The sequence below is a fragment of the Nyctibius grandis genome, chromosome 7, assembly GCF_013368605.1.
Source record: "Nyctibius grandis isolate bNycGra1 chromosome 7, bNycGra1.pri, whole genome shotgun sequence".
Lineage (NCBI taxonomy): Eukaryota > Metazoa > Chordata > Aves > Nyctibiiformes > Nyctibiidae > Nyctibius > Nyctibius grandis.
Genome location: NC_090664.1, coordinates 20,596,629 through 20,609,490, shown reverse-complemented (window position 1 = coordinate 20,609,490; position 12,862 = coordinate 20,596,629). Strand labels below are relative to the sequence as shown.

Below are 12,862 nucleotides of genomic sequence, written 5' to 3'. Positions count from 1 at the left end.
GAACGGTAGGTAGTTCAGTGTGAAAACATGATCTTCAAACGCTAGCTCCGATTAAAAGTTACCCGTTTTTCTAAAAAAAGCTGTTAGTTTACTAATGTCGGCCGTATTCTCGTTGTGGGTTTCTTTCAAGGCTCCCCTGAATTACATCGCTCTGGGGCACGGTGTGAAAATGGAAGATCCTGCTGAAGATACACAGGACTCGAATCCTGCCTATCACCCTCATCTCCGACCTGTAACACATGTAATTTGCAGCCTGTCTAATGCAATAATTATACATCTTGCGAAATATAGAGGAATAAATACAATTATTCACTCGGAGCGAGAACAAGTGTAATTCACAAGTGGCTTTCTCCAGGCAATTTAGCTCCTTCAGGAGAAAGCGTTACAATGAGACGGAGGAAAGGAGGCTGGCCGGTGCCTGCGGCCGAGGCAGACCGGTGGGTATCTGCCCGCGGACGGCAGGTACATCTCGTGGGAGATCAGCCCCCGAAGCCAGCCCGCAGCCCTCGACCTCCACACAAGGTGCAACCAGGAGGAGCGGCTGCCCGCCGCTCCGGCAGCCCCAGCGCAGGGTTTTGCTGCCTGCTCCAGCTCCACTGAAAATCCCAGGCCGCGGGGATGCTATAGGGATCGTGGAGGCTGCTGGCTCCCCGGCGGCGAGGGCTCCCACCGGGTTCCCTTCGCCGGTGGGCAGCCCAAGGCCTGACCCGTTGGGGATGGCTTATTGCCCCCTCGGGCGGTGTTGCACCAGTGGGACTTTGCCCGTGATGCCTCAACCGGCGCCACAGGCCGCGAGCAGACTGGGTCCTTGCCATAGGCGTAGCCCCCCCTCACCTCACAGGGACACGCTGTCAGCCTCAAAGCACAGCCCGACCTCACAGCCTGGAAACCGGCTGCCACTTATGTACTTCTCCCCGGCTATTTTCTCAGCAGGACGGGGGAGATCTCGCTCAGAAAGTCCCTGACCGGCCTCTGAAGGAACGCAGCCGACATTCCCACGCTCCGCGGCCGCGGGTTTCCCGCGGCCTGAGAAACCACAGCGCTCCGCGGCCCTGAGAGCTGCGAGGGGCGGGCGGATAATGTGCCCGCACACCGCGGGAAAGTTAAAATCCCACACGGAGCGTGAAGCCCCCCCCACGACAGCCTCCTGGAAAACAGATCCCTCTCCTGCAGGTACTTTTCATGTAAGTTATTGCACGATTGCGTTCCAGTCAGATCTGAGCGGCAGAAAGCGCTCTGCGCTGATCCCTTCGGAGGTGGGTCCTTTTGAATTTCAGAAACGTAAGGCTAGAAGCTCACACTTAGCACGGTATATGATACCCTCTAAATGTACCGTAAAGGTCCCCAAATAGCTCTAATTAGAGCTGCAGACCACCGCAGGAGATAGGCGGCGAAAGCAAACCTCTCTCTGTGCCCGACCAAAATCGCCCGCCACTCACAACACCGGCTGGCGGCTCCTCGCACGGCACCGGCGTCCCCCAGCCAGGGCACAGGCGTTCCACCGGCTGAGTACCCATTTTCACCCCAGCCCAGCCTCGCTGGTCTCCTACCACCGCCGGAGAGGCAGCGGAGCACAACCTGCTGCACACTCTGCCTTGCAAGCTCAGACATATTATATACATAGACATAGACACACACATATATATATATATAAATAAAAGGCTATGCGGCATTCCCCACGCGAGTGCGCGCCCGCCGGCGGGGAGGATGCTGCGCGGGTGCGGCCAGGTGCAGGCGCAGCGCGGGCGCGGCCACGAGGTGGCGCTGTCGGCCCGCGGATGCCGCCGACGCTGGGCGCTGTCAAAAGTCAAGGTCACAAATCTGCTTTTTTTTTTTTTCTTTTCCCCATCAAGGTCAAGGTTTCAGGCCTTCCCCGTCCTGTCATCGCCACGCAGCCCCCCCACCTTCCCGCCGAGTCATCGCCAGGCTGGGCAGCGGCCCCCCCGTCCCAGGAGCAGGACGCTGGACTCCATTTGCCGGCGGGGGCTGCAGTGCTGCACCGGTATAAGCCTACTCTTCCTCGCCCTGGCCCCCAGCCCCGCTGCAAAACCGCTGTTTAATATTACCGAAACATTTATAGTTTAGGAACGCTGGCTATCAGGCGTGCCTGCCCCCCGGATAAATACCGTCCAGAAAAAAACCCACCATATATACATAAGCTGCATAATGGAAGACAACATTATTACAATTACAAGACAGATACATTATACTTTTCTTAAGAAATGCACGTAGGTATGGAAAAAGTAAAGAGTATCTCTTTCAGGTTTTATTACAGTGACTACTTTATTAACAGGATTAATACTACTATACCTATCTACACGTCTTGGGTTTTCATTTTTCAGTAGAAATATAAAAAAAAAATGAGGGTGCACAAGTACATTTTCACAGTGCGCTGATTTTTTTTTTTATTTACAAGATAGCTTCTTATAGTGAATAAAAACAAAATAACGTGCTGGTTGAAATAACTGATTGGATTAAAAGGTGCTGTAAAAAGAATCCCTAAACGTTCTACTGCGGCCTCATAACAGAAAATAAACAAGGAGAAACGACTAATTAATTATAGATCAAAATATAGATTATATAAATCAAAATACTTCTGGGAAAAAAAGTATTTCTGTTCAAAGTTCTTGGATATTTTTTTCCAGGAAGATTTTTTTTTTCCCTACTGTAAAGAAATGCCAATGTTCACGTTTTTTGTATCCACCCAGAGTCAAATATTTGAAAATTTCCGGGGACATAGAATATTAATTCTTGAAGATTATTTGAGGTTTAAATAGGCAGAGTCCCTTGAAAAGTATCTATTGTACGGTCTGCAGGAGAAAAAATAAACTACAAAAAAAAAACAGTTCAGATGACAGGAAATCATCTGTTGAAAATAAAAAATAAAACCGAAAGACATCTCCAAGCAAATATTTTCCTTTCTATCCCCACTAGTTTGCGATGTTTTAAATTTACTGTCAAGATAGATCCTCCACAGAGCTTCCTTCATTACTGATGTCTCTGAAATCCTTATTCAGTACCTTCGAGGTTTATTATTACTTTTTTTTTTACATTAAACGCATTGCTTAAAAACATACAGTAATTGTACTTTTTTTTTCCACTATGGTTTACCTGAGCAGTCATTCAACATACAGTTTGGATTGCAATGGAAGAAAACCAGCTTATGTGTCCACATCGACCTCCTCACGTTAACCACCTCTCGCACCCTGGCCACGAAGAGTCTCCTCAGATAGTAAGGTCGTAGAAGCCCTTATAAGTTTCTCAGAAAATCGTGTGTCTTAATGGAAAGTGTATCTCTCGGAGCTGGGCGTGCGGGCTTTACAGTCTGTCAGTGATACTGGCTGGCTGCTTGGGATTTCAGGAGAACTGTCAGTTTTAACCATTTTTCTACAACAATATTACAAAAAAAAAAAAAAAAAAAAGAAAGCTATAATTCCAAAGATACAGATCTCTTGTACTGAAATAAGAGGTTCATTGTCTTTTCTCTTTTTAATTATTATTAATAATTATTTTAATCTGGACACGAAAAAAAAGTTCTGAAACTTTTGAGTTGCTGCTTCTCCATTTTTAATCCATTAACTGGTAGTCTTCAATTTGTTGATCACTTTTTTCTCTTTGACCCTTCTGTTTTGGAACCAGATTGTGACCTGTCTCTCTGAGAGATTTGTAGTCGCCGATATCCTCCTCCGTTTGTCTTTGGTTATGAATTTATTTGTAGCATATTCCCTTTCGAGTTCTTTTAACTGGACCTTTGTGTAAGGCACTCGTTTCTTTCTCCCACGTCTGTACGAGTTCGCATCGGAGGGATGCGAAACGACGTCTGGAACAGAAAAACCATGCAGAGGCAAGCGTTAGAAAATCGCTCGAACCGCTTAGGACATCTTCAAGTGGTGCAGGGGTTAGAGTTACAGCGCACTCCTCCGCCTGCCCCGCTCCGGCTTAGCTACTAAAGCCCGGCTCAGCATTTGGGATTCCTCTTTCCTGGCCGCAGCAGACAGCTTTTAGGCGCGGAAAGGCTCGCTTCTGTCAGACAGACAAATAATAATAACAATAATAATAATAATAACAACAAACCCCACGGAGCCCGGCGAGGGACTCCAGGAAGAACGGCGCGGGGCTGCAGCCATTTACCCAGCCTGCGTGCTGCGGGGTTCATGGAAAATAATACCGCAGACCTTCCCGCGGCCCTTTTCAGCTGTTTCCTCTCCCGGTGCCGGCGGCGGGGCCGGGCGGGCGAGGCGGGATGCGCCGTGCGCCGGCGGGGGGCAGGGGGCGGCACCGGTGCCGTTCCAGCGGCGCCGGGGCATGTGCGGACCGGGGCGGGATGGGGCCGGGGAGCGCGGGCGGGGCGGGGAAGGGTCAGCCCGGGGGCGATCCCGGAGCCCTGCCGGCGGGATACTCGGGAGCGGCGAGCGGGGGAGGAGGAGGGCAGGGAGGGGGGAGCAGGGGGAGCCATGCAGGTGTATTACCCGAGAGGGTAGATTTCCAGAGGTGAGGCGGCTGGCTCTGCTCCTTGGGGCAGTACACTTGCCCGTTCCACCCATTGGTGATGGCCCAAGGCTGGTAGCTGTCCATGGGGAGCAGGGGGTCGTGGCGCGGCTCGCCGGGGCCGCCGATGGCGGGCACCACGGGCATATCCAGATAGCCGGGCACCGGCTGGTAGGGCCCGGCGGCGTAGCCCTGGTAGAAGGCAAACTCCTTGGCCCGCGACGTGAACTCCTCGCCGGAGACCGAGGTGTCCATGTACTTGTCGGCGAAGGTGGAGGCGGGCTGGGCGCAGGACTTGATGGCGTTGTGGTGGGTCATGCGGCAAGGGTAGTAGCCGCTGCCGAAGTAGCCGTAGGGCAGCGTGGCGCCGGAGGAGCTCTGCACGGCGGCCGAACAGGGACTGCACTGCTTGACAGCGGGCTCGGCCATGCCGGCGGCGGGGGCCTCGCTGGAGGTGTAGGCGGCGGCGCTGGGGGCGGCCAGGGGCGCGGGGTGAGCCATCAGGTTGCGGCAGGGGTTGGCCGCCGCCGCCGCGAAGTTGCTGCCGGCGTGAAACCCGTCCATGTTCTTATTGATCTCATCCAGGCTGTTGTCGTAGAGGAACATGACGGGCTCGATCCAGCGGGGGTGGAGGAGCACGGAGGCTGTCATAGCCCGCTCCGCATTGAGACTAGTGGCTCTTTTTTAAAAGCCCCAAAGACTGAAAAAAGAGATACTCAATCTCCGGGACTTGACCAAGGCTGACGCGCCAGTGTCGCGCCAGGCCGGCCCTCATTGGCCCGCCCGCCCCCACGTGATATGCAAAGCAGCTGATAAACATCTGAAGGAATAAAGTGGAGATAATTAAATAACGCAATAACCGCGCGGGGCCAGGTCCCGGGCCGGGGGCGCGGGCACGGGAGCGCGGGCACGGCGCGGTCCTGCCGCCGCCGCGCGGGGCGCAGGGGCCGCGGGGGGGTGGGGGGGCCGCCCATCCGCCCTCCCTGCCTCCTCCCTCCTTCCTCCCTCTGGCCCTCCCTCCCCTCGCCACTGAGGCGTGAGCATTTTGTCCCCGTTGTTGCCGCCACGCGTTCCCTGAGGTGCGGGGCTCCCCCCGGTACCCCGCGTGATTTCTCCCCTGCGTCGCTTTCCTCGGGCCCTCCCCGCCCCGAGAGCAGCGGAAGCCCCGGAGGCCTCCCCTCGTCTCCGGGAAGAGATAAGCCGCACCCCCTCGACCCCCTTCCTCCTGCCGGTCTGAACCGCCGCCTCTCCCCGGGGAGCGCCGGCGGGGCCCTGGCCGGGTGGCGCGGGGAGCCCGCCGCAAGCCACGGGCGGAAGACCGTTCCCCGGGCCGCACGCTCGGCCAGATAAGGCTCTCGAAGCCGAGCCTCCTGGGGTCCTTTCTGGGTTGTTTTCCTCCTTCCTTCCCACCCGTCGAAAGCCCAAGACCCATCTCGCTCCTCTCGCCACAAAGCCTCAGGAGTCAGATAAGAGGAACAGACAAGGAAATCCCGATTTTGTTTATTATTATCGTTTAGGATGGGCTCGGGGAGCGGCAAGGTTAACAGGATCTCCATCGCGGTTCCGCAGTATTATTTGTTACTGTAATAATAAAAACCGGGGCCTACAATTCGGCTTGAGTCTTCTTTGGCTGTGAAATATCACGTCGGCTTGTACAGTGTGCGCACGGATCCATGGTGCTTTTTTGTGCTGGGAAAAAATGGTTTATTGGCTGAGAAATCTCTTCTTTTTTTTGGAGGTCGTACTTCTCTGCAAGCGAAAGCTATAAAAAAATCTATTGCATTCACTTTTCATTATTAATGTTAGAATTTTTCATAGGGCGAAATAATTTCCATTTTTAATATTCCCCGCACCTCCCACCGGCGCGGATGCGTTCCCCCCCCAGCATTCAGTTATTCGTTCACAACCTTGAACTCAAAACGCTCCATCACTGAGCTATCAATAAACTTGACCTAAAGCAGCGTTCATCTCATCGTTAACAGCTCTCAGCCTTCACGCATGTGGACAAACCAGCTCCAAATACTCCCATCCTGAAAACTACATGTTATTTTTTCTTGCAGTTGCATGTTGCTTTGTTTTGCGCCTGACAGCTCGGCGTATTTATTATCCTATTGTGCTTCCCATTGACGTTGTAGCATTGTTTTGCCCGCATGGCTACAAGCGCAGAGCAGTCCCGGGACGTACATTGTTACAGAGCAGGCTTTTCCTCGCCTAGCGCAGAGCTGCCAGCCATGAGAAATAGCCCTTTGGCGCCCATGGATTTTTTTTTTCAAGGTGCTTTTTCAGTGCGATGGGCTGGGATACCTGAAGTCGCTGTCATTCCCCTGCTAATTTGGCTGCATTTTAGCCGCTTTTTTCTCTTCGTTGTAGCCAATAAAGGGTTCCCATTTTGACTTCACATATTCTTTTCCGCATTCTTCCTCATGGCCAAAAGCAAATATTTATTCCCCGCATATTTTTCCTTTTCTTTCAGGCTCCACTTTTGAAACCTGTGGATTCCCCCAGCCAAACATCGTTCGACTGGCACGAATTGGGCCAGTTTGTTTCCTTCTGGTTTTTCGAGGCTGCTTCTGCAAATCGAGTTGCAGCGGGGTGAAGGCGGGGAGGGGAGAAGGGGGAAGGGAAGGCAGCTCTATGGGGCAGCACTGTTTTACATACGGGTTAGACACGACTAGAGGCCAAGGTCAAGTTGAAAGTTGCAGTCTAGCCAATGTGCGAACTGTCATTCACAGCCCGAAGATCTGTCTGATTTGTTAAAAAGCGGGTAGCCATGAGAACACTAATCTGCCTGCTCGTCTTCCCCCCCACCCTGCCCAGCCCTCCTCCCTCTCCAAACTCGTCTCCTTCAGCCGCGGAGCGTTTCTCGCTTATCTGCCTCTACTTTTCAAGCCCCTTGCCATAAGGAGGGAGAAGCTATGTGAAACCGTAGCTTCCAGCCCGGGTGCAAACTGTACAAGTGGTGGAGGGTTGCTGGGGCGGGGGGGGGGCGGGGAGCAAAGTGGGGAGGAGGCATCCGGTCTGCTGAGTTTTGGTGGTTGTTTTTTTGTTTTGTTTACCCTCTTGAGGCTGTTCCAACCCTGTGTGTGAAAGGGAGAAGGGAGGTTAAGTTAAAGAGATCTCTTTTCTCCCTTCTCTGCACCTCTCCCTCGCTCCAGAGCGCTATTTAATCGTGAGGAAAGAGGGCCGTGCTTTTCACTGCTGACAAGAGCAGTGATACAACTGCCCCCTTCCCTTGTTTGCCATGACATGGGTGGGAGTCAGGGAATGGGGCCTTTTCCTCAAAACAGGCAAAATGGCATCTGCAGGGTGCATATGCAGCACCAGAAAAAAAGTTATTGTCGGACATGGGACTTTACTCCTTTGTTTTGTTTTCCGACTTTGACTGACTTTATTAATAAATTATTGACACCGAGAGAGGAGAAAAGCCTCGTCAACTATTTCAGATTTCCCCCCCTCCGATACCCAATTTTCATTCCCCAGCTGTAATTCCTTCCTGCCTTAATGAGTATCTGCCATTAAATATTAGAAAGGAACCGTGAGGGCTGAAGGCATCGAGCAGAACAGATGTTCTTCGAAAATCATGGACCCTGTAATGAACACCAGGGATAAAAATATGCCCGAGCCTACCCCCTTCACCCCTGCCTTGAACATGTACCATTCCCTACTATTTGTGGAAGAGGTTTTATTTTTCGCAGTGTAAGGTTTGGGATGCTCTGGATAAAAGAACCAAAACTAAGAAAGAGTTTACTTGAAGCCACTCATTGATTTGGCCATGCTCTGCAAGCGCTTAATTTTGTAAAATTAACTTGATAATTGAATGCTTCCATGCATGCAGCTGACAGACCAATCGAAGCTCCTTCCAAATTTTTTTTTGTCTTTTTCTTTCGAAATAAATTTAGGATACATCAAATACATGCGCATGGTAGAGCCTCAGCATTTTCCAAGGGATTTGATGCAGACCTCCGAACTGCTTTGCATTTACAGAGCGTGTAAAACGTCTTGGACAGAAATACATCTGTGAAATTGTTTCCTCTAAAACGAGTATTAATTCCTTGGGGAGCAAGAGGATGAACAACCATGATCAGTAGGAGGATTTTAAAAGGTGCTGAATCCTTTCAGAGCCAGGTAATTTCTAACCGATTTTCCTGTTCGGCGCAGTCACCCCTCGCAGTGCATGGCCATGTCCATCGCAGGTATTACAAAATCCTTTGGTGGCATTTTCTTCCCTTGACTGCACCGAGAGCGGTCAGATCCATTTAACCCACTCCGCAGGTGTAAGTGAGGGCAAAATCTGGCCCTTACAGGTGCTTTGAACCAAGTCACTGTGTGCTCTTAACGCCACAAAGCCAAAGATAGTCTTTCCACAGTGAGGACTGCATGATTCTGCCCGTAAACGAGAAAATATAAATTATTTTTAAATCTCCCCATGTGATAGGAATATAGCCACTCGTTTTCCTAAAGAGGCCTTAAAATTTCACTTTTCTTAGAGAAAACAAAAGTCCTTTCAGCTGAATACGACAAATACGGAGTTTGTCGGCAGAGTATCTCGAAGGCTTTTTTTTTCTCCCCAAGCCAGTCTTTGTGTGATAACACATACACACGCACCCTCCGGAGCCCTGCCGCGGGAATGCCCGACTGAGGGGGACTGATTTCTTGTAGGATAATCACAATCATACGAATACAGAAGAAAAACTGTCGCCCAAGAAAATCCACTCTTTTTCATCCACCGCTTAGAGCTAATTAATGAGCATGAAGGGAAAAAATAAATCGTGGGTGATTGCTGAAAATATGTGTTTGTCACAGAGTTAAATCCCTCTAAACCCGCTAAAAGATCTCAGTTGGTAACGGAGGGGCTAGAGGGTGATCTTAGTTACTAATAATAATATCCGTCCCGCAGAGCCCAGGAGTCTTGGAAGACACGGGGGCAAAATGATACCAGGAGCAAGAGCCTTAATCGAATTTGATTTTCATGAGCAAATGAACTTTACCTGCCAGAAGGTTAATATGGAGCATTACTGTCACCGCTGTTTTCTTCCACACTTTCTAAACCATCAAGGATTGAGATAAACATTCTTGAGCCCGTTTTAAAGACACTTTGTATTTCAGGATATTCATGTGTTTCTAATGGAAGTAAGCAACTTTACGAGCGGGGTTCGCAGGACATCTTAACTCTCTCTCTCCCACTGCGTGCTGGGGGGGGGGGGGGGGTGGGGGGGGGCCCTGAAATAATTACAAAAGAAGAAGAATTCGTAAAAGAAAACGCAGAAGAGCAAAAGTCCGGGAGGACTTGCGAAGAGCTTAGTGCTACATTTCTCTCAGGTATAAAAGGCGTCCCAAAAATCCTCAGGCGCACATTAGATACAGAGCTACCTATTTCAGTCCACCCAAAATTTCAAACTGCCACCTCCTAAGGTGTGCTCGAAAATAATGCAATTGCTTTCACCCGAAGTGCGGGACATGGACTAATCTTTATAGAGCGAGGTCTCAGAAGATCGCTTCGCTCTGTATTATGTTTTTTTTTCTGTTTCAGCTCTAGAAAACACGCTGGAGGTATTTCATGTTATTAAAGTGAAAACGGGAATGACCCTGCATTTCTCTCACGGACAAGGTCTTTTTTCTAATTTTTTGTTTAGTTTTACTTTTTTCTTTTTCTGTAATATTTTCACAAGTGTATTTCCAGGAGAGAGGTGCGATAGTTTTCTGTTTATACTTAGCGTGTGAAAGTAATAGAAGTCTGGCGTTACGTGTTGGTAGACAGCAGAAAATATTTTACTTAAACTGTCGTGTAAATGCAGCGATGAAGAGAAGCCCTTGCAGGCTCTGTCAGCCGCAGGCTGCTTGAATGCAGTGATAAAGTCCCCCCTACATTTTCAATTAATTTTGCCATGCAAACCGGGACGGATTTCTGCGCCATCAGCTCTGCTCCGCCGCATAAAGAGAGCTGAGAACTTTTTTTATTTTACTCTTCGGAAATTCTGATAAACGGGGAGGCCAGGCTGGTCGTGCAGATGTCCACTGCGGTAGCTTATTAGGTCGGTTACATCTTCCAGTCAAAAATGTTCTAGTATGAACGTGTAGTAGCAAAAGATAACAAAATGATACTCGAGTTAATCTTCCTTGATTTTATGGGGCTTATCCTCCGGTTTTCAGGATTTAGCGTTTTGAGGGTAAACTAATTTCCCGCCTTATCTATCAGTAGGTCACAATTTTTTGGGAAAAAAAAAGAAAATAAAGGCAGAGTACAGTGAGCTCCAATGGCTTATCCTCTCTATTTCTGCTGGGAGCTTGTAATAATTGCTACCACATGATCACATGGTGTATTGTTGCAGCCTGATCACAATTAAACTTATCCCTCCACCTTTTTCATTAGGGGAAGGAAAAAAAAAGTTCTTCCTGAGCTTCAGGCCCACTTTGTGCTGTTTTATTTCCCTTTGAAACGCTGTCGGAGAGAAGCCGAAGTCGCTCTTTTCTTTACCATGAGAGAGAAAGCGTTTCCACAAAGCCCTTCTCACCATAACATTCCTGTAGTAGCGTGACATTTACACAGTGTCCGACCAGGAGGGCTCAGGGGCAGGAGTGGGTGTTGCTGCTCTCTGCAAGAAGTTGCAGGGTCTCTATTTTATTTTTTTTTCCAGAGCCGGATCTTCACCTAGGGAAACAACGAGGCTCTCAGTGTTAACAACGCCTGTGTGCAGTATCTAGATAAAGAAAGGGGAGAGGAAAAAAAATCATACAGGAAACATTGGACATGTTTGCCTTTACTGGAAGACAGCTGTTTGAGTACGTTCTCCAAGAGGGTTTTTTTGGTTCCCTTTTCAGAAGTGGTTTTAGTGATTAAAATACTGACTTGATGGAAGCAGTTTATCTCTAATGTCTGGGTCTGTCTAACAGCTCTTTCTCCTCACTTTTCCATCTCTTTGCTCAGATGAGACTGTACATACTGGGGGCCTAATTGCGGCTGTCTTAAGAAATACTTTACAAGATATGGGGACTCACCGCACTGACGGGAGGGGAGGGTGACTTCTCGGGACACTCTGGCTGGAAGTTATCTGAGCCACGAGTGGAGATCTCCCCTGTGCAGAGGAAAAAAATAAAAAACAAACCACGAAAAAACAAACCAAAACACGCTGCATCTGGCAAAACCCTGCAGCCCTATCAAAAGTGGTGGAGAGGGGGGGAGGAGTGGCCGCGGGAGAAGCCCAGTGAGCGCTACCCCGTGCCCCACAGTCTCCTCCGGCAGGCTGGACGGCTGCGGGGCCGGGCGGCGCTCCCGCCCGCCGGCGCGGTGCCCGCGAGGCTCGTCCCTGGCAGGGCTCTGGGCTGCCGGCCCGCAGGCCCCGGCTGGGCCTCCCGCACCCGCCCGGCGCTGGGCCGCCGCTCGGCAGCCGCCCCGAGGCACACCTGTGCGGGGAGACCCGGCTCCTACCCACGGGCCGCCCTGCGGTCCCGCCTCGGGACTTTCCCACGGCTCCGTCCGGCCACGGACGGGGCTCGCTTTTGGGTGGGTGGTTGGTTTTTTTCTTTTTCTTTTTTTTTTTCCCCTTGGCCCATTTCATCTGGCGCTCTCTGCTCCGCGGGCACGGAGAGAGGCTTTTGCCGGCAGAGGGTGAGAAAGGAGGTGTGTGGCCGTGGGCGCCGTGGGGAAGCGCGCACCCACGCAGGGAGCAGGCGCGCACACCTGAAACGAGTGCCGAGTCCCCTGGCCCTGGCTGGTGGGTGGGTGTGTGACAACACATGTGCCTCTAGCCTTCCGACACGTCATGTTCATCCCTCCACTGAAAATCGTGCTGGAGCCAGGAGGGGAGTGGGGGGCCCTTTGGTCACAGGATGGGGTTCCAGTCAGTCCTCCTCCACCCCCAGGAGCGTCCCGCCTCTGGCTTGGCGAGAGCCGCCTTCTCGCGTGGGTGGGATCCCTCAGGAACAGCCCTAGGGACACGCTTCACGAGGAGTAACGCACCATCTGCACGGATCTGTGATCAATTTTGGGCGGAAAGAGCCAGCTGGCTTCGGCTGAGTCCTCAGCACTGCTTAAATGCCCTCTGTCCATGTCATGGGTGCTCCCAGTACCAACCACCTCCCAGCAGAAAGTTACTCGATATTGTGATATGATCCCATGTTCTCCAATTAGCTTTACATTTCACCAAGCACATGCGTTTCTGTTAAAAGTTTATTTGGTAAAAAAAAACCAGTAAACCCGGCGTCTAGAAAATGCTTTCTAGCACCTAGAGTGCATTTCTCAGGTATATATAATACGTGCTGTCTTTAATAACAAGAGACATTTGCTACTCTTCATGTTAGATGGAACTAATGTCTTTCTATCCATACCGTGAACACATTCTCTAACGAGGAATTATACAGTGTTTTCCTTTAAACA

At 50.7% G+C, this 12,862-nt stretch overlaps 1 protein-coding gene across 1 annotated transcript; it reads right to left on the bottom strand.

Annotated features, from left to right (window-relative positions):
• Positions 1 to 3,575: 3,575 nt before the first annotated feature.
• Positions 3,576 to 5,139, bottom strand: HOXA13 (homeobox A13). The gene is made up of 2 exons (XM_068405433.1): positions 4,470 to 5,139; positions 3,576 to 3,820 (listed from the first exon to the last, which is right to left on the bottom strand). Exons 1-2 carry the CDS (start codon positions 5,137 to 5,139, stop codon positions 3,576 to 3,578), a joined length of 915 nt encoding a protein of 304 aa, XP_068261534.1.
• Between the last annotated feature and the right edge of the window lie 7,723 nt (positions 5,140 to 12,862).